This window comes from Trachurus japonicus, chromosome 12 (genome assembly GCF_045865225.1).
Source record: "Trachurus japonicus isolate A0001 chromosome 12, Traja_1.0".
NCBI lineage: Eukaryota > Metazoa > Chordata > Actinopteri > Carangiformes > Carangidae > Trachurus > Trachurus japonicus.
The window spans coordinates 1,266,899-1,294,806 of NC_140918.1; the positions used below are offsets into that span (position 1 = coordinate 1,266,899).

Below are 27,908 nucleotides of genomic sequence, written 5' to 3' on the forward strand. Positions count from 1 at the left end.
GTTGAGAACCACTGGTCTAATATACCTACACTATATGAGCTCCTGACGCGAGTCGGATCAACAGCTGAGCAGCATATTCCCTCAGCTGAACATCTATAGGCGGAGACGCTCAGAGAGAAGTAAACAGCAGCTGATCAAACGCTCCGTTCTGATCCAGGTCCACTGGACTTTCAAAGTAAAGCTGACGCAGCTGTAAATTAGTTAAATTGTGAAACAGCGGCGCTGGAGGCGATTTTATGAGCTAAGCATAAGATACCATGGTGATCTAGCCGGGTTAAAAGAGAGCCACCTTTGTAGCACAGGAGAGCCTGGCTTTAGACTCAACATACCTCGCTAACACACTAAACTCGCTTCGCAGTACAGCCCTGCTATCATCACAAACGGTGTCAACAACGGTGTTTTGGGCCACTAGTTTTGTAGAAGCGTGTGCCGTTGAGAGATGCTTCAAAAGATTGGAGTTGCTTACAACGGACGTGGACAAACACTTCACTCCGGGACATAATGTACACCTCACATGTATGTGCTTGCCTTTTACCTCAAGGAGATTAAAGTAGTGTCTGTACTTCCACCTTGAAAACGCCAACTTTCCCTCAGTGTAGTAGCAGTGTAAAGCTCCAGCATGATATGTAAATGATGATATGATGGGCTTTGTCAAAATTTTTAATTTTATATCATACAAAACACCAAAGATGTGTATAAATAAAAATGATGTGCACAAGAGAAATAAAAATATAAAATATAAACAACCAAATTATTAACCAAAAGGTGAATTTAATTTCAATCTAGGCCTATTTGAATGTCCGGCCCTCAGGGTGTCTGTTGAGAAAAATTCTGGCCCTTTGACAAATATAATTGCCAACCCCTGGTCTAAATGTTCCAGCATCAGGTGAAGGTGTTAGGATGAAACCAGGAAGTAGGAGCCAGACGTCCTGTTGCATCTGTGACAGTTGACAGGTCCTGACACTATGCCTCCAGTTGATCATGCGTCCTGGCTACTTGGCAAGCGCGCATGACTCGGGAGGTGTGGGTTCAATCCCCGCCCGGGCCCTCTTCACCTTGCCACACATCTATCACTCATATCAGATTGACTAAACACATGTTGTTGATGAAGACACAGCAATACAGTGTGAAAAGGTGTGAAGGTGGTTCCACCCCCCCTCTCTACACAATGTTACAGGAAACGGCTTCACTCTCACTACAGGCCAATGTCCACTCACTCAACTACTGACTGACAACAACTGACACATCTGGTCTGAACAGGACTGAAGTAGCTGCTGCATCACTGACTCAACAGTCTGTCATTCATCACCTCTCCTCTGTCTGTGTAGGTGTACGCGGCGTTATTAGCATTGAGACCATAGTTTGGACATCAGTTCCTGCCAGATGAACCAGATGAAGTGGAGGAGACTCCAGCGCTGCAGTCTGAACTGATCTGAGAACAGCTCCACTGTCACACACAGAGTCCAGTCCACCATTGTCCCTGTGTGTCCTCTGGACCTGACAGAGCATCTTCAGTGTCTCTGGACTTAAAGCTCATGAAGCTGCTCTGAACTTCACCTGTCAATGCTCCATTGCTGTGTTATGTTCTCCCTCCCTGCCTGAGGGGGGCGCTGTCCTTTACCCTGTTTCCGTTGGGCCTTTGTTTCTTGATTGGAGCCCAGTCTGATGTGACGATGTGACGATGGGAGAAGCAGCCTGATTCACCTGCTGCTGGGAGCGGACATGGCTTCACCCAGCTCTCTGCACCAGACTTTGATTTGAAGCTTTTACTGACTGTGAACGTTGAGTTGGTCCAGATTGATTGATTGACTGATATCTTTATTTTGATCATGGAAAAAACTTTAACCCCAGTGTAACAAGCGTGCTACCCTGTTTAAGTTTAGGTTAAAGTTAGCAACACAACACAATTATCATTTTATACAAACATTTTATAATTGTGAACCATAGACATTAAATATTAGCAGTGATAAATAAAATAGAAATACAAATGGCCATACAGTTCATTTCATCATTTCTCATTTGAATGACGTTGCAGCGCACAGTTCCACAATTGCCCAAAAAGGGAGAGTTCAACTTTGCCTGTAGTGGCGAGGCACACGCTCAGTGCAACGGCCCAATGTTTGAATGTCCAGTGGGAAGGGGGGAAAGTCCGTGTTGGAGGGTGAGTGTGTGTAATGTGTGTGCGGGCCGTGCGTGTGTGGCAAGGGGCAAGAGTTAGAAAGAGGAGCGGCTGCACAATGCCTCCTACCAGCCCGACAGTGAGCAGTGGAGGTTCAGTAGGTTCCCGGGCTAGGCTCTAGCTCGCCATCAAACCTGGCCTATATAGAAACAGGACCAATTAGACATCAAGTGTGCACACAATCATCACATCTCAAATAATACAGATTGTATTAAATACATAGCAATATATATCCCAATACTATACAGTATAATCAAAATCTTAACACATAACTCAATGTGAATAAATAACACAATATTTGTTATATTAAAATATTCACCACAGTAATCTCAGTATCACAAACCACAAGCTGTGGCAGGACAAAGGACATGGCATATGAAACACTATTAAGCCCAGGTGGCAACCCTCCGTGACGTCACCCATTGGTTTGTGAAGGGCCGTTTGTGAAGCCAGGAGATTGGCTTTCAGGGCGCCGCCATTTTCGATTTTTGGAGCCAGAAGAAACCATATTTGGACGAGGGGGCGGAGCTAAGGAGGTTGAGGGGCGGGTCGGACCCGTGTCTGCGAGGCTGCTAATTTACCCAGCAACACCGGCTAACTGCCGAGCGGCTACGCTGCTAACACCGTTAGCATCTACAACTCGAGGTAAACTTCATATTTAACGGTGAAAGTAATCTCAGAAGCTTATTAAATACATGTCCATGTTTGAACTAGCCTACATAAGATCCCATGAGGAGTAATGTGACACGTTATTGTAGCCGATGTTAGCATTAATAAGCTAATGTAAAGCTGTGAAACGTATTATGATATTGTTTTAAATTGTTTTACAGAACCCAAAGACTAGTTTCTGTCTCAAACTGTAAAGCTGCAACACATTAAACTGTCATGGACTGAGACTGGTGGGTTACGGCTCCTGGACTTGATGTACCTCACCTGCATCACCGATGATCGGCTGCTGGAGCTCCGACCTGTCGACCACGTTACACTGCATTCACCCAGCTATTAGCTATTATTTTACATTCCTATTATATATATGCACGTCTTTTTTGCAGGTTACCAACATGATGATGTACTGGAAATTCAGCTAATATAATACAAGCTTGTCTTTTGACAGTATGGCTCACCTTAACATCATCCACAGCTTATAAAACGTTTTCAGTGCTGTAAAATGCTAAAATAAGTGCATCTTCCATCCATCCATCCATCCATTGTCCGCCGCATTATCCGAGTCCGGGTCGCGGGGGCAGCAGTCGGAGCAGGGAACCCCAGACTTCCCTCTCCCCTGACACTTCCTCCAGCTCTTCCGGGGGGACCCCAAGGCGTTCCCAGGCCAGCCGAGTGACGTAGTCACTCCAGCGTGTCCTGGGTCTTCCTCTGGTCTCCTCCCGGTGGGACATGCCCGGAACACCTCACGAGGGAGGCGTCCAGGGGGCATCCTATACAGGATGCAGGTTTAAGTGCATCTTAAACCTGAAATGTATTTATTTATTTACTAAGAATTGCTTCACTGATTTTTAATGGGCCAGATCTGTACAGTAACATGAATGCCAAGACACACTGCTGTAATCAATAAATTCAGGAAAAACTTACAGGACTATTTCTATGTATGCTTTCATTACACACAAGAAAAATACAAATGTTTAATGTTACCTTCCTTGAAATGATAATAAAGCATCCAGAGATGAATATCAGAGCTTGTGCTTTCCTGATGTTTCTTGTCAACTAATCTATGATACTGAAAACAATAATTCACCAAAGTGTCACATTATATTGGCCACGAGGTTATGTTAAATATGTAAAAGAAATACTACAGTTTAATCACAGTAACTTTCTTTATTATTACATTTTCAATGATAACAATCATGGTCTGAATAAAGCATTTGTATTAACTGGACTATGAAAATAGCTGCTTCAAAATCTTCACTGTCAATTTTATGTTTACCCTAAAAAGTGTGAGGTCAAATGTGGACATAGAATAATAAAACAGTTGGTCTGTTCTCTCATCAGAGGTTTTCTGGTTTCATCATCATCACAGCTCCATAACTTCACATGATGTCCTCCTTCTGTTGGCACTGGTCACTCAGCTCTCACAGTGGCTCCTTAGAATCACAGTAAAACACAAGAACTTAGATTAAAACATTGTTGAGAGGTGCAGGACTGTCTGCTTCAGTTTTTTGTGTGTGATTTTACAGCAGTAAATGACAAATCCCCACCTGTAACGTTAGTTATCAGTAACGTTACAGTATGATAACGTTACGAGCAAGATAACAAGTTGATGGATAAACCTGGGGGCTTTGCAGCTTGTAGACCGATCCTACCGATCACTGTTCTGCCAACATGACGCCGTGGTCGTTAAATATTAAACCGGATTTATCCCGGTCCGGTAAAAGTCGGAGACGAGCTAACGGTTAGCATGGCTAACACGGGAGCTAACACGGAGCTAACGGCGAGCTAACGTTAGCCGTGTAGCAAAGTGAATCGGTTATTCACATTAACTATAAATTAACTTGTCTTGGACGGTGACAGTCTCATGTTCTCCGGTCAGAACAGACATGAGAACATGGGAAAGTAATCAGTGGTCTTCTGGAATATACAACAAATTAAATATAATTTTTACACATTCAGAAAAAGAAAAAAATAACTTACTCACCAAATCGTGATATCAGCTCCCTCCGGGTCTGTTAGCACCGTCGGACGAATCATAAACGAAAAACTGGGTGAAATTAATTAACTGCCAACACTGTACCCGTGCTATCTATCATCCACACATATCGACAAAATATCAGAAATTAAATTAAAACTGACTGAACACAATACGCAAACGACGGGAGGTCCCCTCCGGTGTTAATCCTCGGTGTCTGATCCACTGTGTCTGACCTGTGACGTCTCAGTCATCAGGCTGTCAATCATATTCCGTGCTGGAAGGTGATTGGTCAGTTATACCAACCAGGAAGGACTAATATCTAATTAATTATATAATTTTTTTCAGATGGACCACCAGGTCATATTTAAGGATGAGGAACTTTAGCTTTTTAGACCGTTATCAGTTGTGAAAAAAAATTATTGATCGAGTATTTCATGATTGAAAATGAATGGGAGTGGATTGGAACCAGGGCTTCTTGGAAACACCCCTAGCGGATCTCGGGGGGATTGCAAGTAAAGTTACTTCCGCGTTGGCTTCACTTTTCAGACCGGAAGTCTACGTCCATTTTTTTCTACAGTCTATGATTAAGCCGCACCAAACAATGCACAGGTATATGCACTAGGCTAAGATACATAATTAGCATTACCTCGACAGGTAGCAGCTAGGATAAGCTACATGGATAGCATTAGCTCAACTCACCAAGGTAGCAGCTAGGCTAAGCTACATGAATAGCATTACCTTGACAGGTAGCGGCTAGGATAAGCTACATGGATAGCATTAGCTCAACTCACCAAGGTAGCAGCTAGGCTAAGCTACATGAATAGCATTATCTCGACAGGTAGCGGCTAGGATAAGCTACATGGATAGCATTACCTCGACAGGTAGCGGCTAGGATAAGCTACATGGATAGCATTAGCTCAACTCACCAATTCCGAGATTAAAATCGGCACATGGCTCGGCATTCAGACGCTCAGCGACTCCGGTAGTTGGCTCCTATATTTCGACAGTGATTGCATAAGTTTGTCATACTTTATGTTTTAAAAGGACAAGGGAATTAATTAATAAGGGTTTTTTCACCCAAGTTACACCAGTTCCATGTAGCTAGTGAATACTGTCTGAGAAATAATGGGGGTGTTGTATTACAGTGGGACGGGGCCTGAGTTTGTCTGGCGCTACCTGTGATAACAATATAATATAACTTGGCATTGCCTCTAATAAGTTCTAAGAAGTAAACACAAATTTTGGTACTTCCCCTTTAAAAAAAAGTGTTCACAGCCCATACTCATTCACACCAAAGATGTAATGTGTTAAATGTAAATAAAAACTTTGCAGGCCAAATCAAGCGGGGTCAGTGGCGCCGCCAGGATTCAATTTCAAAGTACAAAAAAGCTACTCAAGTACTGAGTAACTGCTGAGTAACCTCTGATTTTCTCGTTTAATGATCAGCGCGCAAATGTAGGCCTAATCTGATACACAAAAATATAATAGCAATGAAAAAATCCAGATATTGCCAAAGAACAACATTTAACAAGTAAGTAACAAGTAACAAAAGCCTAAATTACATTTTTTACAAAGTAACATAACTAAAGCCAAATTCAGCCACAATAACTTACATCGGCCTATCTATGAAAGATCTATGAACTGTCCATAATGTGTGTGTTTGTCTGTGTGTCTATCTGTGACCCTGTGTGTGTGTGTGTGTGTGTGTGTTAAATTTGAGGCGGAGTGGTCGTCCTGTTTACTGCGGCGATTTTGTGTGCGGTCATGTGACTGCCTGGCTCTGTCTGATTGGTGAAACAGAGGCAAACGTTGCGAGTGGCGACATCTGATTGGTGAAACGCAGTCATGTGACAGAGGCTCGGAAGTATCTCCATTAAAACATAAACAAACAATTTGCACATTGGATCGATAAGAAAAAGTAGCGAGTAGCGACCGGAATGAAGCTCAATATAACGGAGTAAAAGTACCGCTTCTTCTGAAGAAATATACTCAAGTAAAAGTAACAAGTATGCTGCATTGAAACTACTCTTATTTATCCAAAAAGTTACTCGAGTAAATGTAACGGAGTAAATGTAGCGTGTTACTTACCCACCTCTGCTGCTGGGCCGAGGCGCTTGCCGACCGGCACGGCATTTCTCCGTGCCGGTGACAGATGACATGACGTAAACGACAATCACTGGCTTTTACGTTAGGCTTCCAGTGATTGCTTTAATAATCAATGAACTCAGCACGTTTAGTAGGGCTGGGACGATATTCGATTCTTCTACGATTTTTTGGATGCCGATTCGATTTAAATTGCGATTCTACGATATTGCCGATTTTCTTGAGTTTTAGTCAGGCTTCTGAAACCTTTCTGACAAAATGAGATATAGACTGAGATAAGCTGCTACATTTTAACATTTATCTGTACACAAATACAGTAGGAGCTTATAAATTAACATACTCCATTATAAAGTGAACTTAAACCCTTTTTCAAAACCTGGGGCCGTATTCACAAAGAATCTTAAGGTTAAAAGTAGCTCCTAAGGGCCGAATTTAGGAGCAACTCCTAAAAAAAGTGGGCGTGTCAGTCTTAAATTTAGGACTCCTAGTTTTTTAAAATAAGAGTAATTCACAAAGTATTTTATGCCTAAAAGTAGCTCCTAAGTCTGGGAGAGCTTAAAAGTCCTGGTGAGGACTCCTAACTCAGTAAGACCTATTCACAAAGAATCGTAATGGCTGCAGCCAGGCAAATGTATGGAGGACTGCGAATTGCTGCAGAGGGGGGAGCTGGAGCACCTGCCCCTTTGCCCTTTGATGCCAAAAGTGCCTTTTTGTCGGTGTGTTTTTTTTTGTTTTTTTTTGTCATCACCAACATTTTCGCTATAAAACGGGAGTAGTGACGGTGACGGACTGTCCAATATAGGCGTCACAACGGTCGGACCGAGGTAACTGCGACCGCTGCGATGCAGTCGTGCTGATGTGAGCCAAAAATATTTTTAAAACTCGGCAGCAGAGAGAGTGGTTTGGACTCGAAGCAATCTAAAGAGCCCCGTCACACCTGACGGCAAAAAAACAAAAAAAAAGTGGAGCGGAGCGGCCGGCGGCGAGGAGGAGGAGGAGGAGGGAGTGGGGGGGGGGGGGGGGGGGATAAATCTTAGTGATTTATCCTTAGTAAGAGTCGGTCTCAGCGGCTTTGTGAATAGCTTTTAAGAAAAAACTCCTACGTAAAAACTTTTAGTGCGAGTTAGGAGCACTCCTAGCGGTAAGATAAAAGGCTTTGTGAATACGGCCCCTGGACTCTCTGTAAAAGAAAAAAGGCGAACAAATACACATTGCACAACATGGCGGCGCCACTGAGCGGGGAGGCCAGAAACAAATGGCTGCTTCACTGGCTTTAACCAGCACAAACAAAAAAGCATGTGCAAAGTGTTAGTGTACTCACAAATCCGCACAGTCAGAGATGAAGATGGGGGGAAAAGAGGCGAATGGCGAGGTCAAGTTCAGCAGCTGCAGTCTCTCTTTAGCGGTCCAGCTCTCCCGGTCCTCACTCTCGCCCTCTGATGGTAAATGTCCGGTCCTGAATCACACAAAGTAGGGGAGAGTGGGGTAATGTGAGACATCGGGTAATGTGAGAGTATCTAGAAAACGGAACACATTTTTGGTCATGTGACCCTCATGTTTTTAAGCCCCTTCCATTTCCCCATGGCCATGAAGGAGAAGACCTCATGATGCTGTGGAAAGCATGTTTTTTTTTTCACAAAAATATTATTTTTGCATGTAAAAGTAAATTTTCTTGCTGTCAACTTAATCAACTGTTGCGCCAAAGCAAATTGAATCAGGTAGGTTTTTTTCAGAACAATTTCTCATGTCGGGGCTTCAATACAAGAGGGACATTACAGACGAGCAGCATGGAGGTATTTGGATGTTTTTTGGTGTGTCTTTTTGGACGAAGAAAGTTGGTATCCATTGACAACCAATATATAGACAAATACTGCTGCGCGGACCCCCCCGTAACTCAGAGAACCCACGGAGGACTCTGAAAATTCTTACAGCTCTTAGTTGACATGAAGGTGAGTAGATAATGAGTGAAATTTGAATTTTGGGTGAACTATCCCTTTAATTAAAACATTTTGTGTTGTATTTGATTTTGGTCTTGAGTCACTTTGTGTTTAGAAAAAAAAGTGCTTAATTGACCAATCTCCATGATTCTGTTACTAGTCCGACATTAGATCTGGGATGTGCGGTTGTCAAGCTAGCTGTCAGGACTCTAGCTGTTACAACATGTGTTGTTATGGTAGTTTCAGAGTGGAAAAAGTGGATCAGTTTACCCCCTTGATTTCTCTAGTCTGTCTCAGTTTACCCCTGAGCTGGGGTAAAGTGAGACACAAGACCACTTTTTTTTTTTTTTTAAACAATCATATTTTCACTGCCCTTTGTTCTAAATACATTCTGATAATTTCCATTGCTAGGAAACATCCTGAATTAATGGGAAATGTGTAAATTTTACTGATAAATCATTTTAGCTCGCTTAGAGAGGGACAAATATAAAAAATGTCTCACTTTACCCCACTCTCCCCTACACAAATTAGCAATTTTTTATTTTTTATTTTTTTTCTGGCTAACTAGTGCAGATGCAACAAGTCTCACTCGTCCGCACTAGGAGAGGCGAAACGTCTTCCCAGACAAATACAAGTCCAGTTGCCTACGACTCCATTTGCCCAGAAAAGAACGATGACCTGGATGAATGAATGAATGAATATCCATAGACAAATTAGCAATTGCTAACGGCAATGCAGAATAAACAGTGTGAAGGCTAAGCTAAAGGCTAGCAGTGATTAGCGATTCAGCTCGTTTTACACACGTTATAAATAAACAACAGCACCGAGCAGCGCATCAAAACACATGAATTTACCTCTGGCAGCTTCTCAGAGTTCACACACATCGACCACAGGACGACTCTCCGTCAAGTTTTGGAAGTTAGGAGTGTTTTCACGTTTTACTTTTACAGCTAACAGCTATCCAGCTCCAGCCTCGCTGTTGCTAACGTGCTGTTGCTACGTCGGTGACGCTAAGCCCCGCCCACCTGAACCAGCTGAGGACAGGATTGGCTGAGGCTACATACATATATATCTATGCATACAAAGATGAGAGAATAAAGAGATGCTTCACTACACCTCAAACAAACGTGGTCTCCTGTGTTTTGTGCCGACAACCAAATATGAATGGATTTTAAAACTAACACCACCCTTTTATCTCTGACTTTTAACTGTAGCCTATATGAAACGACTGTTTTTTTTTTTTTTACATGTTAGAATTAACATTTTTTAAACATAATTACACTTAATGAACTAGGCCTATTATTTACTAGGCTACCAACACAAACATTTTAATATCTGTAGGTATATGAATGAAAATAATAGCCACAGGGCTACAAAACAAAAAAAAAAACTTGTTGCTGTTCACGTATTTCTTTCATTATTATTATTATTATTATTATTATTATTATTAGGCCTATTTATATACTGTATATCCTATGTAGGCTATATACAGTAGGCTATATAAATAGGCCTAATAATAATGATAACAATAATGAAAGAAATAGTGAACAGCAAAAATTCATAAACATCATCCCATAAGCAACTCAGTTTACATGAGCGAAAAGCAATAGGAAGTATAAACTTGTCTAATCCTTCCCACTGGTTTATAATAATGATGCTGCTGCTCCTCTTTAGCCTCTGATTGCACTTGTGCTTTATTTCTTTTCCTTTTTTTTCAAATTATTATTTTTTCTTTTTTCTTTATAGTATCACGTCATGTGGTGAGTTCACGTTACCATTTTGTGTGGTATTTTAACAGTCCGTCCTCCTCGGCTGCCGGAGTGGGGAGAGCCTGGATGGATGGATGGATGGAGCGCTTGCGTGCGTGTGTGCGTAAAGTGTGTAGCCTATATGTGTGTGTGTGTGTGTGTGTGTGTGTGTGTGTGTGTGTGTGTGTGTGTGTGTGTGTGTGTGTGTGTGTGTGACTGTGTGTGTAAGTGTATGTGTGCGCCGGGGGTTTGCAGCTGAAGCACTCAGCCGTCCGGAGTTTCTGAGGTGGGCGGAGACTGACTGAGCACCGAGCTTCTCCCGGTCCGCAGCCACAAACCGAGCAGTAAGGACTCAGAGGAGGAAGCGGCAGGAGCAGCAGGAGCAGGAGCAGCAGCAGGAGCAGCAGGAGCAGCAGCAGGAGCAGCAGGAGCAGCAGGAGCAGGAGCAGGAGCAGCAGCAGGAGCAGCAGCGGCAGCAGGAGCAGCAGGAGCAGAAGGAGCAGCGGCATCATGGCAACGACTACTTGCACACGTTTTACAGATGAATACCAGCTGTACGAGGAGCTTGGCAAGTAAGCTGCTGTCTGTCTGCTTCTATAACGATGTGGTGTAGATGTGGTGTGATGAGGCTCCTGCATGCAGCCTGACCCCGTCCTGCAGGAGGGATGATGGGATGGATGGAGGGATGGAGCTGTGCACATCTGCAGCTCCATCCCTCCAAAACAAAACGCACGCTGCTTTGGAGAATCTCCTGCATCTATAATTAGCCTCTACAGTAAAAAAAAAAAAAACCCTCATCAGCTCTCAGCTCAGTGCATGCCCTCTCCTTCCCTCTCTTTCCTCTTCTTCCTCTTCCTCTTCTTTCTTTCTGTTTTCTTTCTTTCTTTTTCTTTTCGTGCCAGCAGACTTCTCTAAACCAGAGAGCCGGGCTCTGACAAGCCGTCACATAGTTTTTGTGGTTTTGCACGGGGATTTGCCGAGGTGGCATGAGCCAAGGAGCGCAGCATCACTCTGGGCTCACCCCCTCTTCATCCATCTCTCCTTCTCTCCCTCTCTCCTCCTCCTCCTCCTCCTCCTCTTTGCCCCGAGGCTAATTAGGGACAAACAGGCCCCTAATATCAGGGAAAAGCTGATGTGTCGGAATTAAGCTCCCTCATCATCATCATCCTCATCCTCCTCCTCTGGCTTTAGTAATCACAGCTTTGGAGAGAAGTGAGAGAATAAGGCGGCTGCTGTAATCTAATGAGGCTGCTGCTGGGATGGAAACAACAGGAGAAGAAGGAGAAACACACACACACACACACACACAGACACACTAATGGGTTGCAGACAAATGGAGTGAGACTCCGGGTGCCACAGTGTGTAGATAGATAGATGCAGAGTGGACTGCATGTCTCTGTCAGGTTGTGCGTGGGAAGAGACTGAATCTCTGCAGCGTTTCTCTCTCCCTCACAGGAACACCGAGCGTTTATTCCACCGCCGGCGCCGGGGGAATAAAAACACAAGTTCACTGCTGTAACGTTGTAATGTTGGGCTTTTTATCTGACAGGCTGCTACAGTACCAGCTCTTTAGTGATGACACTCATCCTCCACAGCCCTCTGTGTGTGTGTGGGAGTGTGTGATAAGTTACAGACAATAGACATGCTGAAGTATAGCAGCAGCTGCCCTCGCTGATAACACAGCACTATTACTGTTTTGCTTGTGTTGTCAGTTTCTGGTGTGTGTGTGATACAGATGTGAAGACTGGAGGATGTTGCACTGAGCATGTCGAGTGTAAATACTTCAGACTGTCAGTGTGTGGGTGTGATTAAATGATTCGTGATTGACAGAAAAGTAATCAGCAAATATTTTGATCTACAATCTACAATCACAACACGAAAAAGACAAGACAAGTCAACAAAAACTTACATTAAATCTGCACAATTGGATTATCATCTTCATCAAAGAACGTAGCCTATGTAAGATTTGAGAATAAAACACTTGGATACTTGTGCTTATCAATACTTTAACTCTAGCAAAATTACTGTACAAAGTTAATTGGTATAATACAAATATTGAAATAACTCATTTATACATGTTAAAGTAAGTTTTTATTGAAGTTGTTTTATAGAAACTAACAGCTATAGGACAATAGCATATCATTTTCAAGCTTCACCATTTACATTAATGCAGTTCAGTGATATAATATTATAACATTTATTTTATTATTATTAACATTATGCTAAAAGGCACCACTCTGTACAGTGAAGTAAAGTTCAGGGCATCAATTCGCCAGATGTTTTCCAGTTCCAGAGATTTGCTGTGTTTCTTTCCAGTGGTTGCACTTTCATCACATATTGAGGTCAAACTTAGGGTTTTTGACCTTAAAGGTTGGGTCTGCAGTTTTCTGCCCAAAAAATAAACGTTAGGCTCAACTTACACAAATGAAATCCGTCTTAATCGTCACCTATGGGCTTCTAATCCTGTGTGGTGGGGGCCGTGTCTGCAGCGCCCCCTCCCCCTGCCTGTATTTTGGTCTTTTGCTTTGTTTTGTTGTGCACGTGGACGTTTCTGGGTGGAGAGCGAGAGAGTCGGTGTTTTCTCTCCAGCCAATGACGGAGCTCAGGTGTTTTCTCTCCAGCCAATGACAGAGCTCAGGTGAAGCTAGGTGCAGCAGAGTAGGAGGCTCAGTCTCTGATGCTAACGAGTGCTAGCAGCTAGCACGTCTCTCTCTCTCAGCAGCAGCAGTCAGGACCGCAAAGAAAAAGAAATACAGTCTGAGTGAAGCGCTGGAGCCGCGGACCGATTCCCCACCGTCACAGACACTGGTAACAAGTATGAGGGCCGTCGTAGTGAGCTAGCTCGATGCTAACTTCGGCTAGCGGTAGCAGTTAGCGTCCGGCACTAACACCGTCTTCCCAGCTCACTACAACAGCATAACAACATACATTAAGGCTCCCGGTGTTGGTGATGGTCGGCTATCGGCCCACGGCTCCAGAGCTTCACTCTGTTCAGACTGTATTTCCTTTCCTTTGTTGTCATGACAACTGCTGCTGGCTATCGCTACACAGCTTAGCCCGAGAGGAAGGACCCAGTTTCAATGTTTTGTTTACAAACTGCAACGAACAAAACTCCAGACTCTACCTTTAAAGTAAGTTTTTTTTATTGAAGTTTGAGCACTATAACATTATGCTAAAAGGCACCACTCTGTATGATGAAGTAAAGTTCAGGGCATCACTTAGCCACTTGTTTTCCAATTCCAGGGATTTGCTGTGTTTCTTTCCAGTGGTTGTACCTATACTTTCATCAGAGACTGAGGTCAAATTTAGGGTTTTTTAAATTACAAAAAAAAAAAATCTTATGTTGCCGAATTCATAGTGGTTGATAACAGATTTTCTTTTGGCCACTCGGGAGCGGGTCGGTGGAAAGATAACTAGGCTATCTGTTGTGTGGAGCGTTGTTTGTGCACCTGATGAATCATGTTGTTCCTTCTCTTTTTGCTCTGTGTTTGGTCTCCACCAGCTGAACCACTTAGTTTAACACCTTTTAGTGTTTTTTCAATTGTGGAACAAAAATTCAGGTTGAAAACACTTAATCTCAGTGTTGAAGTGTTTTTGCGTGTGGAGTGGACTCATTGTTGCCCTTTGTGGCTGTTCAGTGGAAAACTCACCTGGTTTACTAATTAAATTGAGTTTATAGGCCTACCCTTATTGTGAAGAGACCTGCTCGTGAATGTCTTTATTGCCATATTACCGCATATTCAAAATCATATTGATAACAATATTTGAAAAAGTTCCCTTTCAGATACGCTTTATAATAAAATAAAATGCTCTATTGTGACTAATATTTTGTTTGCCATAGTTTTCCCACTCATTTGAGTACAGACATGCAAGTCTGACTCCCGATATCCCAAAAGTTTTGAGGGTGATGTTGAATTTTTCTCCTTCACTAAGCCCAACTTGAAGTTCGATGTCATTAGACATTTCTTAATGCAGTGGTCAAACTGCACCAATCGCTCCCTCCGTCTAGATAGAAACCCAGGTTAACTATTAGCGTTAGGTAGGGAGCTAGCATTAGCGGGCCGCCCCGCCAGCAGAACGGTAGGGTAGGGGTAGGGGTTGGTGTCTGTATGTTTATGTTTAACTGAGCCCAAACTGATGACAATTTTCTGTCCCTGTGACAGACAATAACGTTTTTTGAATTTAATTGAATTGAAACACTGTAAGGCTTAGGTGGTGGGGGGTGTTTTATTTTGTATTTGTTTATTGTCCTAATGTAGATGGATTCACTAGGAACTGTATGTTGCGGAAGGTGTGTCAGTGGGATTGAGGAGATCCCGTCCGACAATGTCCCCAGTCGAGGTCACCAGCTCCCCTCCTCCACTGTAAACAGTGTTGGCGGAGCACTGCTTCCCCCTCCTGAGGCGTCGGATGGTTTGCCAGAATTTAATCGAGGCCGACCAGTAGTCCTCCTCCTTTTTGCTTCTGCGACCGCCCGAGCTGCCGTCCGCTTGGCCTGCCGGTACCCGTCAGCTGCCTCAGGAGTCCCTCGAGCCAGTCAGGCGCAATAGGACTCCTTCTGCTTGACGGCATCCCTTACTTCTGGTGTCCAACACCGGGTTCAGGGATTGCTGCCGCAAAAGGCACTGGAGACCTTACGGCCACAGCTCCGGACGGCTGCGTCAACAATGGAGACGGAGACTCCCGCACGAGCTCAGGCTCTTTCCCCCCCAGCAAGGTGACATTCCACGTCCCTAAAGCCAGAGTCGTTGTCCGGGGATTGGGTCGCCGGGGCCCCCGCCCACGACCGCCACCCAGAACACAACGCACCGACCCTTTCTGGTCCTTCCTGCGGGTGGTGGGCCTACTGGAAGGCCCAGCCGGGCCAAACACGCAATATTTTAGCGGGCGCAAACAATATAGCGCCCGCTATCTGTGATCTTAGTAAATCCGGCCCCTAGGACCTGTTTACCTTGGGAGACCCTACCAGGGGCATTAAGCCCCCAACAACATACCTTTTAGGATCATTCGGGTGCTCAAATCCCTCCACCACGATAAGGTGGCAGTTTAGCGGCTAGAAAAACAAAAAGTGGCGAGAGCTGTATACTGATCACAATCGCCCAGAACTTGCACTTTGTCAGAGTGTCTTAGGCCTAGTCCACACGAACACGGGTATTTTTGAAACCGAACTTTTCTGGACCCCGGTTAAAAAAAAATTCGCGTCCACACCACCAGTGTGATAAAAAATAACTCCGTCCACATGAAACCGCAAATCCGTCTTCATGTGCATTCCAAAGCAGTAGGTGGTGATATCACTCCTAACAGGAAGCAGCTATAACTTGTACAGAGAGAGTGGAGGCTCAAACAGCTCAAACTGACCGGCACCGCGAGTCCGCGCTACTAACACACCCCGCCCGTAATCTCTTGTTTATGACAGATACGAAAATACACAAATACACACATCGTAACGATAATCCATCGGTCCACTGATTGATTCTGAAAGGCTTCATTTAGGCTAAAACAAATGTACAGGACGGAAGGAAGCAACACAGTGGGGAAGTGACCGCAATTTACAATTTGATAAAAGCCTATTTTAGCCATATCAGCATGGTGGGGTCCGCCCGCTATTCCGACATGTCTCTATTTAGACATCCCGCTATTAGACGACATCCCTCTATCTAGACATGCCGGTAGTCCGACACTTTTTGATACCGCTATTCCGATTTTTTTTTTTTTTTTTTTTTTTTTACAGCTGCGATACCCAGGCGCGTCTCTCTCTCTTTTCTTTTCAGCATGCATGTCACCGGTTTGATGAGGGAGTGATGTTCTTAATTTCAACAACTCAACTATCAAGTCGCAAACAAAACTAATACACATGAAACAAACAAACAGAACTATGCTGCAGTTTGTTTGTCAAGTTAACCTGTCACCTTCAGCACCACGGACAGCGCCGCGGATGAGCCGTTGAGAGCTTCATCTGTGAGCGTCTGGGCTCTGGGCTCAGGGCCTGGGGCCTCATTTATCAAAACTGTAAGTAAGCAGTGTAAAACTGCTGCTACTAAATGTTTTGCTTAGGCCTACGGAGAAAAGACACCCAAAATATTTACACCTTTTTCAGATCTATCAAACTGTGCATGCACAACTCTCCGCAATTTCTCTTTGATAAATCAAACTGGATCCAAGAATGGTGTGCAGTTGTGCACGTGAACACACCTCTGCCCCCGGAATGCCTAGACACAACCATATATGGTCAGCACGTGCATATTAATTAGCCATGTGCGCTCTGTGGAGCAGCAACAAAGTTATTCTCTCTTCAGCTGACTTCAGTGACAGAATAATAACAGTCTCAGTAGCTGCAGATCAGGGGTGCTGCTGCCGGTGTGTTTTTAAACTTGGAGGGTTTGTTTTTTCTTCTCTCTTATAGGCCTATGTATTTGTGTATGAGAAACAGTGTCTCAGATGAAGAAAAAAAATCAGGACAGGTCTGACTATAACGTAGCCTAATCAATCAATGTCGGAAAAGCGGAATGTTTGAAAAATAGTAAAGTGCCCCTAAAAAAAGAAAAAAAGAATCTCGGAATAGTGGGACGCTTGAAAAATAAAATTAGAAGTCAATGTCGAAATAGCAGCATGTCGGAATAGCAGCATGTAACCACATATGGTGACCACGCGGTTTTGTATTAGTGTCCGCATGTTTAGTGATTATTGATATTCACAGGAGCGTCTGAGTGGTCAGCGCATGGTCAGCGTCGAGAACTTGACGTGCTAGCAACAGTAACTAGGGAGGGCAGGGATTTCTGAAAAATGTCCGGTTTTCCTGTCCACACGTGAAGCTGAAACCGGAGTTTTCGAAAAAGTTCACCCTGGACTCCGGTTACAAAAAACTCTGGTTTCAGGAGCCCAGTTCTGCGGTTACGTGTGGACGAAAGGCCAAACCGTGTAGAGAAACACACGGTTTCAAAAATACCCGGGTTCTTATGGACGGGGCCTTATTTCATGATCAGTGAGATGACCTATGTCTTCGTGGGTTGATATTAACAGATAAATTAACAGTGACTGCGTTTACATGCACTTCAGTACCCCGATTTTAATCGGGTTTTTTAAGTACCCCGATTATTGATCAAATTCGGGGTATGGTGTTTACATGAACTTAGAGAAACCCGGTTATTCAGTATCCCTGTATACATGATAAATACAGTATCCCGGTTTGTGATTACTGCGTCTTACATGCGTATGTGTGTTTCATTCATGTTTATTATTTACAACAGGAAGCGCAACTACTAGGAAATATGTAGGTCCGAAAATTTACAAATTAAAAATGCTGCCATGTTATAGGCTATAACTTAATAAAAGAAAGGTAAATTCAATGCAGACTGATCGGTTCATTGTAAAACATGCATTTATTGATGTAAAAGTGGTGATTTCTGTACACACGTTAGGCTACAGAGCCTCCAGACAGCGCTGCTCCTCCAATACACACATGAAGCTTCACTTTTACTTCAAATAAACTAATGCGACTGCCACAATTGTTAGGCTAGATTTCATCAATGAAAACCAGCATTTATCTCCTAAAAAGAATATAACCAGCCGGCTGTTAACCTCTAAAAACCTACGGGTAAGTTAATTAACGACCGTCTTCTCTCCCGAGGTGACGGAGTAGTCTGGCCGGCGAGCACGTCAGGAGACGAGGCTGCTGTCTCTGTGATGTCCCGGTCACAGCTCACACACGGGGAGCTTCACTCCTTCGAAAAACGTCGTAGCAAACTTGTAAACAGCCGTCATGTGGATAAACCGGCCGAGGCTGCTGTCTCTGTGATGTCCCGGTCACAGCTCACACACGGGGAGCTTCACTCCTTCGAAAAACGTCGTAGCAAACTTGTAAACAGCCGTCATGTGGATAAACAGTTACTTTCTCTCATGAAAAAAACAAACAAAAAAACTTAATAGTCTCCTCGTTGCTCCAGAATGCGCTCTTGTTGTCGCCGCCATTTTGTTATGTAACGTATCTATGGTAACAGTTACGTCAGCTGGCTGAGCAGCTTTCAGATATCGGGGTACTGTGTTTACATGCTCCAGTATCCTGATTTCTTTCGGAGTTCTCCGGGCAGCAAAATCGGGTTTCTCAAAATCGGGATATGAGCTTATCCCGATTTCTGGAATCGGGAAATGGTGTTTACATGCGCAAACACAAATTCGGGGTACTTAAAAAACCCGATTGAAATCGGGGTACTGAAGTGCATGTAAACGCAGTCAGTGTCAGTTCCTCACATTACATGTTCCTCCAACCTGAGCTGGAATGAATGTTCGTATTTAGTATAAATTTAATTCCTTTAAGTTGTAACTGAAGCACATCCTGCAAAAGTTTGATAAAAGCTGCGTTTCTGTCGTCATGGTGTCTTGAACTCATTCTTCACTGCAGGCCTGTGTTTGAAGTTCTCCACTAATGAATTAAGACGCTTTAGGGCTGGTGTTTAGTTCAGTTGGTAGAGCACCCACCCCATGTTTTGAGGCTATAGTCCTAGTCCAGCCCCGGTTCAAATCCCGCGCCCCCCCTCACTGCCTCCCATTTCCTGTCTCTCTCTCAACTGTCCTGTACATTAGAGGCCAAAAACCCCCGAAAAATATATACTTGAAAAAATGAATTAAGACTCTTTAGACGTTAAATGATCCACAAACAGAAAATAAACAGAGCTGCTGCATCATCCTGCTGAACTTTCAGTGTGACAAAGCTCCGCCCCCTCACATGACTCATAAACCAGGTTAGTTATTAACACAGAGGACAAAGTCCCAGGAACAACTTTATTGGACTTTGTCAGTCCCAGAGCCGCAGACTGAAGAAGAGACGATCAGATTCAGCTCCAGACCAAACCAACTATTGTGAATTGAATTTGTATTTTGTATTTTAAAATGATTCTTTAAAACCTTGAAACCTTGAAACCTTAACAATGTCACTGATTTTTAAGATCTAAATCTAAATCAAAGTCTGATTATGAACCCAAATTTCTAGATCTCTCTGGTCAGATCAGCTCTGTGTAGCTAACAGCCTCTGTAGCTGATTCAACCTGTAGACACTGACACCATTGACCTTCATTAAAAAAAAGAAATCAATTAAATTCTGAAAAAACTGCAACAGGAAATAAAAGACAAATGTCAACACAAGAGAAACAAATGTTTCACCAGTGTGGAAAGTAACTAGGGTGAGAGTTAAACCCAAGTCCTGAAAATGTTATGTCCTTTTACTTTCCTTGAATATTTCTACACATCATCCCTGATATGTTTCTGACTAAACAATATTCTGTCTACATTAGGAATCAGAGCAGAGCTGCTGTGTTTACCATCAAAAAGTCTGGAAGAAAAATCAACCTGTTTTACATGTTTGGCAAGGCTCCGCCCCCCTCACCTGACTCACCTGAGATAAACCAGGTTAGTTATTAACGCTGAGGACAAAGTCCCAGGAACAATTTTATTGGACTTTGTCAGTCCCAGAGTCAGAGACTGAAGAAGAGACGATCAGATTCAGCTTCAGACCAAACCAACAACTTCCTGTGAGTGAGTCCAGCTACAACACTGCTGCTTCAACCTGCTGACACTCCACACACTGAAGGTGAGTTTGACTAAAACCTGGACTCAGAGTCACAGTAAACTTCAGTCTAGTCAGTAGAGGAGGGAGGGGAGCCATGACTGACTCTACTTCCTGTCTGCTGTGTTTTCAGCTTCACTCACAGACTAAATGGCTTCCAGACCAGAGGAGGATTTCTGCTGTCCGGTCTGTACGGAGGTCTTCAGAGATCCTGTTGTTCTGTCCTGCAGCCACAGCTTCTGTAAAGACTGTCTGAAGAGCTGGTGGAAGGAGAAACAAGATCAACTGTGTCCAGTTTGTAAGAGAAGATCTTCAAGGTCACAACCACCTTGTAACCTGGTGTTGAAGAACCTGTGTGAGAGCTTCTTACAGCAGAAAGAGGAGAGAGAGCAGAAAGAGCAGAAAGAGGAGAGAGGGGAGAGATCTTCAGAGGATCTCTGCAGTCTGCACTCTGAGAAACTCAAACTCTTCTGTCTGGACCATCAGCAGCCAGTGTGTCTCGTCTGCAGAGATTCAGAAAAACACACCAACCATAAAATCAGACCCATCGATGAAGCTGCTTCACAACTCAAGAAGGAACTTGAGGAAACTCTGAAGCCCTTAAAGAAGAAGTTAAAGGGTTTTGAAGAAGTTCAGGTGAAGTTTTATCAAACAGCAGAACACATTAAGGTCCAGGCCCAACACACAGAGAGGCAGATTAAGGAGCAGTTTAAGAAGCTTCACCAGTTTCTAGAAGAGGAAGAGGAGGCCAGGATGGCTGCACTGAGGGAGGAAGAGGAGCAGAAGAGTCAGAGGATGAAGGAGAAGATGGAGGCTCTGAGCAGAGAGATAGCAGCTCTTTCACACACAGTCAGAGCCACAGAGGACGAGCTGAGAGCTGAAGACGTCTCATTCCTGCTCAACTACAAGGCTGCAGTGGAAAGAGTCCAGCAGCGCCCCCTGCTGGAGGATCCACAGCTGGACTCAGGAGCTCTGATAGACCAGGCCAAACACCTGGGCAACCTGACCTTCAACATCTGGAACAAGATGAAGGACATGGTCTCCTACAGTCCTGTGGTTCTGGACCCAAACACTGCTCATCCAAGACTCTTCCTATCTGAAAATCTGACCAGTGGGAGGCGAGGAGTCAAACAGCAGCTTCCTGACAATCCAGAGAGGTTTGATGGTTACTGCTCTGTCCTGGGCTCTGAGGGTTTTAACTCAGGGACTCACAGCTGGGATGTCCAGGTTGGAGACAATATAAACTGGGTACTGGGTGTGTTAACAGAGTCTGTGCAGAGGAAGGGATTCAACATGTGGTCTGGATCATGGACATTATGGTTCGGTGGAGGTAAATACTCAGCACAGTCACCATCAACTCCAGTCACTGATCTCCCAGAGCAGAAGAAGTTCCAGAGGATCAGAGTGAATCTGGACTTGAACAGAGGAAAACTGTCGTTCTCTGATCCTGATACTAACACACACATACACACCTTCACACACACTTTCACTCAGAAGATGTTTCCACTCATTTACACTGAAGTTAACCTCCAAGTCAAGCTGTTACCAGTGAAGGTGTCAGTGACAGTGGAGCAGAGCAGTTAGAGATAAAGAGGACGATCATATAGTGCTGTCAAGCGATTAGAAATTTTAAGCGCTATAAATCTCATAATTTTTCTGAGTTAGTCGCGATTAATCACATTTTTTTCTTTTGTGCTCAAAATATCAGAAAGTCATGAATGGCAAATGGCAACATCCAGTGATGTAATAGCGGTGGTATTTAAGTGAAGAGAGCGTTTGGTGACAAGAAGAGCAAGTGATGTTTCAGCCCAGTGCCGACTGAACACCGGCAAAAAAAGAAAAGAAAAAAAAAGTTGTGATTAACTCCTCTTAAAATAATCATCTGCGTTAATGAAATAATGCGTTAACGCGGTAAAAATATATTAGCTTATATATAGTCCTATAATTTATAATGTTGTTTAATGTTTTCAGTGTATTTAACTAGAGCCACAACAATTTACCAATAAATCAAACAATAATCGATTATGAAATTAATCAGTTTGAGTAGTTTTTTAAGAAAAAAAAAGTCCAAATTCTCTGATTCCAGCTTCTGAAATGTGGATATTTCTGGTTTCTTTATGACAATAAACTGAGTCTCTCTTTGGTTTGTGGACAAAACAAGACATTTGAGGACGTCGTCTGGTGGTTTGAGGAACACTGATTGATAGTTTTCAACATTTTTACATTTTATTGACTAAACAACTAATCGATCTATATAATCAACAGATTAATTGATAATGAAAAAAATCTGTAGTTGCAGCCCTAAATTTAACCTGTTAAACTGCACTTGTCCTCTTGCTGTCTCATTATCACATTTTTCTTTTTCTTTTTTACTACTTCTCATGTGTAAAATATTTTCACTCAATTTTTTTTATCTTTGTAAGTCATTTCACATTATGTTGGTTATTATGACTTTGTGTGGAGTCATGAGCAAAAAAATAAATAAATTACTGAACATTTGATCAGTTCATTTCATTTCATTCATTCATTTAGTTGATCACTGATCAATCTTTATTTTTAGTTCTTCTCCAGATGATAAAATGTCAAAAATGAAAAGTTGAAAAGTGATTCTTGTGTAATTACGTATGTGAAAAGTTTGTATCTGTTCAATTTGAAATGATCTAAAATTGTTGCTCTGTACAGAGTCAGGTCGAAACGTTGAACAGGTGTTTTACCCTCCAGCTGCGCGGGGCACATAACTGAAAACTATGAATGATCTCTCTGACTGCTTCTCTCTGATACCAGTTTATCAAGAAATTTGCTGATATTTTCTTTGGAATCGATGCCAATATTGCAGAAAAGTCTAAACGTCGGTGTTGAAGTGTTTTTGAGTGTGGAGTGGACTCATCATTGCCCTTTGTGGCTGTTCAGTGGAAAACCCACCTAGCCTATTTGACTAATTAATTCGAGTTTATGCCCTTATTGTGAAAAGACCTGCTTGTTCATGTCTTTATTGCCATATGGCCGCATATTCAAAATCCTGCTGATAACATAATTACAAAAAAATCCTTTTCAGACATGTAATATATTATACATATTTGCATGTATAAAATGCTCTGTTGTGACTAATATTTTGTTTGCCATAGTTTTCCCACTCATTTGCGTACAGACATGCAGGTCAGAGGAGCAGCTAACTAACTAACTAACCAGTTAGTTAGTTAGCTGTTAACAGTGAGTCATTATGTTTGCTTTTGTGAACTAACTGACACATGCTCAGAGAAAGACAAATTTGTTTGTAGAAGGATGATGTTGTTGTTGTTGCGGTGGTGGCAATATGATGTTGTTCAGAGGATGGCTACACAGAGTTATTTATTTGTATCAGCCATGACAGCCCCACATCATCCAGAGACTTGAGGTACTCAGGGCAGATCTCATCCACCCCCGGTGCCTTGCCACTGAGGAGCTTCCGGACTACCTCAGTGACTTCAGCTTGGGTGATGAATGAATCAACCTCTGAGTCCTCAGCCTCTGCTTCCTCGACGGAAAGCGTGTCAGTGGGATTAAGGAGATCCTTGAAGTATTCCTTCCACCGTCCGACGATATCCCCAGTCGAGGTCAACAGCTCCCCTCCTCCACTGTAAACAGTGTTGGCGGGGCACTGCTTCCCCCTCCTGAGGCGTCGGATGGTTTGCCAGAATTTCCTCGAGGCCGACCGGTAGTCCTCCTCCATGGCCTCCCCGAACTTTTCCCAGACCCGAGTTTTTGCTTCCGTGACCACCCGCTTGGCCTGCCGGTACCCGTCGGCTGCCTCAGGTGTCCCACGAGCTAGCCAGGCTCGATAGGACTCCTTCTTCAGCTTGACGGCATCCCTTACTTCTGGTGTCCACCGCTGTGTTCAGGGATTGCCGCCACGAAAGGCGCCGGAGACCTTACGGCCACAGCTCCGGACGGCCGCGTCAACAATGGAAGTAGAGAACGTGGTCGACTCGGACTCAATGTTTCTGGCCTTCCTGGTCAAAGCTTTCCTTGTGGTGGGAGTTGAAGACCTCCCTGACAGGGGATTCTGCCAGACGTTCCCAGCAGACCCTCACGATACGCTTGGGTCTGCCAAGTCTGACCAGCTTCCTCCCCTGCCAGCGGATCTAACTCACCACCAGGTGGTGATCAGTTGACAGCTCAGCCCCTCTCTTCACCCAAATGTCCAAGACATATTGGACCGCTCACCGCCTCTCACCGCGGGCGACTCCAGAGTGGAAGAGAGTCCAACCTCTCTCAAGGAGTTGGTTCCAGAGCCCAGGCTGTGAGTGGAGGTGAGCCCAACTATCTCTAGCCGGTACCGCTCAACCTCCCGCACGAGGTCAGGCTCTTTCCCCCCCAGCGAGGTGGCATTCCATGCCCCTAAAGCCAGAGTCGTTGTCCGGGGATTGGGTCGTCGGGGCCCCCACCCACGACCGCCACCCAGAACACAACGCACCGACCCCTTCTGAACCCTCCCGCGGGTGGTGGGCCTACTCGAAGGCCCGGCCGGGTCCCACGGGCAGACACCCGGCCACCAGACCCAACCCCAGGCCTGGCTCCAGGGTGGGGCCGCGGTGACGCCGATCTGCGCGATACGTGAACTTCCTTGGTATTGCTTTCTTCATAGGGGTTTTGGAACCGCTCTTAGTCTGACCCGTCACCTAGGACCTGTTTGCCTTGGGAGACCCTACCAGGGGCATTAAGCCCCCGACAACATCGCTCCTAGGATGATTCGGGTGCTCAAACCCCTCCACCACGATAAGGTGGCAGTTCATCTGCGAAAAAAACAACAAAAAACAACAAAAAAAAGTGCCAAGAGCTGTATACGGATCCCAGTCGCCCAGAACTTGTAGTTTGTCAACGTGTCTTATTTCATGATCAGTGAGATGACCTAAGCCTTCATGGGCTGATAGATTATCAGGGAAATTATCCGTGTCAGTTCATCACAAAAGCTGAATGTTCACTTGTTCCTGTTTTTCATCAACATAATAAAATGTTGTCTTGACTTGGATTCATATTCAGCTTCGTCTCCTGCAGCTACACAACAATAAATGTTGTGGAGTAGTTTCAGTACAAGTTCCTCCAAATTGAGCTGGAATGAAAGTTTGTATTTAGTATAAAGTTAGTTCCTTTAAGTTGTAACTGAAGCACATCCTGCAAAAGTTTGATAAAAGCTGCGTTTCTGTCGCCATGTTGTCTTGGACTCATTTCTTCACTGCAGGCCTGTGTTTGAAGTTCTCCACGAAGGAATTCAGACTCTTTAGACGTTAAATGATCCACAAACAGAAACTAAAACAGAGCTGCTGCATCATCCTGCAGAACTTTCAGTGTGACAAAGCTCCGCCCCCTCACATGACTTATAAACCAGGAAACTGCTGCACTTCCTCTTCAGTCCCAGAGACGCAGACTGAAGAAGAGACGATCGGATTCAGCTCCAGACCAAACCAACAACTTCCTGTGAGTGAGTCCAGCTACAACACTGCTGCTTCAACCTGCTGACACTCCACACACTGAAGGTGAGTTGGACTAAAACCTGGACTCAGAGTCACAGTAAACTTCAGTCAAGTCGGTAGAGGAGGGAGGGGAGCCATGACTGACTCTACTTCCTGTCTGATGTGTTTTCAGCTTCACTCACAGACTAAATGGCTTCCAGATTAGAGGAGGATTTCTACTGTCCGGTCTGTAAGGAGGTCTTCAGAAATCCTGTTCTCCTGTCCTGCAGCCACAGCTTCTGTAAAGACTGTCTGAAGAGCTGGTGGAGAGAGAAACGAGATCCACTGTGTCCAGTTTGTAAGAAAAGATCTTCAAATGATCATCCACCTTGTAACCTGGTGTTGAAGAACCTGTGTGAGAGCTTCTTACAGCAGAGAGAGCAGAGATCTTCAGAGGCTCTCTGCAGTCTGCACTCTGAGAGACTCAGACTCTTCTGTCTGGACCATCAGCAGCCAGTGTGTCTCATCTGCAGAGATTCAGAAAAACACACCAACCATAAAATCAGACCCATCGATGAAGCTGCTTCGAAACTGAAGAAGAAACTTGAGGAAACTCTGAAGCCTTTAAAGAAGAAGTTAAAGGGTTTTGAAGAAGTTCAAGTGAAGTTTGGTCAAACAGCAGAACACATTAAGGTCCAGGCCCAACACACAGAGAGGCAGATTAAGGAGCAGTTTAAGAAGCTTCACCAGTTTCTAGAAGAGGAAGAGGAGGTCAGGATGGCTGCACTGAGGGAGGAAGAGGAACAGAAGAGTCAGAGGATGAAGGAGAAGATGGAGGCTCTGAGCAGAGAGATAGCAGCTCTTTCACACACAGTCAGAGCCACAGAGGACGAGCTGAGAGCTGAAGACGTCTCATTCCTGCTCAACTACAAGGCTGCAGTGGAAAGAGTCCAGCAGCGCCCCCTGCTGGAGGATCCACAGCTGGACTCAGGAGCTCTGATAGACCAGGCCAAACACCTGGGCAACCTAACCTTCAACATCTGGAACAAGATGAAGGACATGGTCTCCTACAGTCCTGTGGTTCTGGACCCAAACACTGCTCATCCAGAACTCATCCTGTCTGAAGATCTGACCAGTGTGAGACATGGAGGAGTCAAACAGCAGCTTCCTGACAATCCAGAGAGGATTGGTTCTTTCTCCTCTGTCCTGAGCTCTGACGGTTTTAACTCAGGGACTCACAGCTGGGATGTCCAGGTTGGAGACAGTACAAACTGGACACTGGGTGTGTTAACAGAGTCTGTGCAGAGGAAGGGAGACATCCCACTGTCTGGATCATGGATGTTAGGGTTCTATAGAGCTGAATACAAAGCATGGTCACCATCAACTCGAACTGTTCTCTCAGAGCAGAAGAAGTTCCAGAGGATCAGAGTGAATCTGGACTTCAACAAAGGAAAACTGTCGTTCTCTGATCCTGATACTAACACACACATACACATCTACAAACAAACTTTCACTCAGAAGATGTTTCCATACATTGCCACTCGTAGTACCATCCCAGTGAAGCTGTTACCAGTGAAGGTGTCAGTGACAGTGGAGCAGAGCAGTTAGAGATAAAGAGGACAATCATATTGTGCTGTCAAGCAATTTAAAATTTTAAGCGCGATAAATCTTGTAATTTTTCTGAGTTAATCACAATTAATCGCATTTTTTTTCTTTTTTGCTCAAAATATCAGACAGTCAGTGTACTGTGTTGTAAATGTTCAAGCATCATCCACTGATGTAATAGCAGTGGTATTTCAGTCAAGAGAGCGTTTGGTGACAAGAAGAACAAGTTCCCTAGTGGAGGAACAGCAGTAGCAGGATCTGGGCCGTAAAGTATACCCCCGCAGCCCCCGCATGCCGTGGGGGCCCCGCCCCCTCCCGTTAAGCCGGGTTTCCACCGTATCAACGTTCTTTTTTTTTTTTTTACACTGCAACATATGTTTCACGTCATGATAACTTCTGTATTTTGGCCATTCAAGCTTCCACAGTCCATAGTTCTCCTCTTTGTTTGATATTTCAAGAGAGTTTTGGTTAAGTAACCATGGATAGCTCCTAGGCAGAATTGTTCTGCTGTGTTGTCGCCGCCGTCAACAACCCCCCCCCCCCCCCCCCCGGTCATCGCGGCCATCGCCTCGCCGTCGCCCCCCCCCCCCCGCGCCATCACCGCCGTCATCCGCGGCGAACGGCCGCGGGGGGGCCCCGCACGGTTACGTTACGGCGCTGAGCAGGATACTTGATGTTTCAGCCCAGTGCCGACTGAACACCGG

The 27,908-nt window shown here is 44.3% G+C and overlaps 5 protein-coding genes across 6 annotated transcripts in view; all 5 read left to right on the forward strand.

The window, feature by feature from the left end:
* Positions 1 to 1,580, forward strand: part of LOC146976760 (protein NLRC3-like) — a 32,956-nt gene extending 31,376 nt beyond the window's left edge. For both annotated transcript variants that reach the window (XM_085792522.1, XM_085792523.1), the window contains one exon: positions 1,355 to 1,580. In XM_085792522.1, the coding sequence (XP_085648648.1) occupies positions 1,355 to 1,361 (7 nt within the window). In that variant the 3' untranslated portion in view covers positions 1,362 to 1,580. The remainder of the gene's footprint in view (positions 1 to 1,354) is intronic.
* The window catches only part of LOC146976759 (NACHT, LRR and PYD domains-containing protein 3-like), a 67,572-nt gene extending 65,990 nt beyond the window's left edge, over positions 1 to 1,582 (forward strand). Inside the window, exon 10 of the mRNA XM_085792521.1 lies at positions 1,348 to 1,582. Coding sequence (XP_085648647.1) covers positions 1,348 to 1,353 — 6 coding nt within the window. The 3' untranslated portion in view covers positions 1,354 to 1,582. The remainder of the gene's footprint in view (positions 1 to 1,347) is intronic.
* A 9,391-nt stretch (positions 1,583 to 10,973) lies between these two features.
* camk2b2 (calcium/calmodulin-dependent protein kinase (CaM kinase) II beta 2) overlaps positions 10,974 to 27,908 on the forward strand; it is a 77,192-nt gene continuing 60,257 nt past the window's right edge. Inside the window, exon 1 of the mRNA XM_085792532.1 lies at positions 10,974 to 11,183. Coding sequence (XP_085648658.1) covers positions 11,122 to 11,183 — 62 coding nt within the window. The 5' untranslated portion in view covers positions 10,974 to 11,121. The remainder of the gene's footprint in view (positions 11,184 to 27,908) is intronic.
* On the forward strand, positions 20,123 to 21,754 carry LOC146976764 (nuclear factor 7, ovary-like). The gene has a single exon (XM_085792359.1). It carries the CDS (start codon positions 20,321 to 20,323, stop codon positions 21,752 to 21,754), a length of 1,434 nt encoding a protein of 477 aa, XP_085648485.1. The 5' UTR covers positions 20,123 to 20,320.
* Positions 25,810 to 27,207, forward strand: LOC146976765 (nuclear factor 7, brain-like). The gene has a single exon (XM_085792360.1). It carries the CDS (start codon positions 25,810 to 25,812, stop codon positions 27,205 to 27,207), a length of 1,398 nt encoding a protein of 465 aa, XP_085648486.1.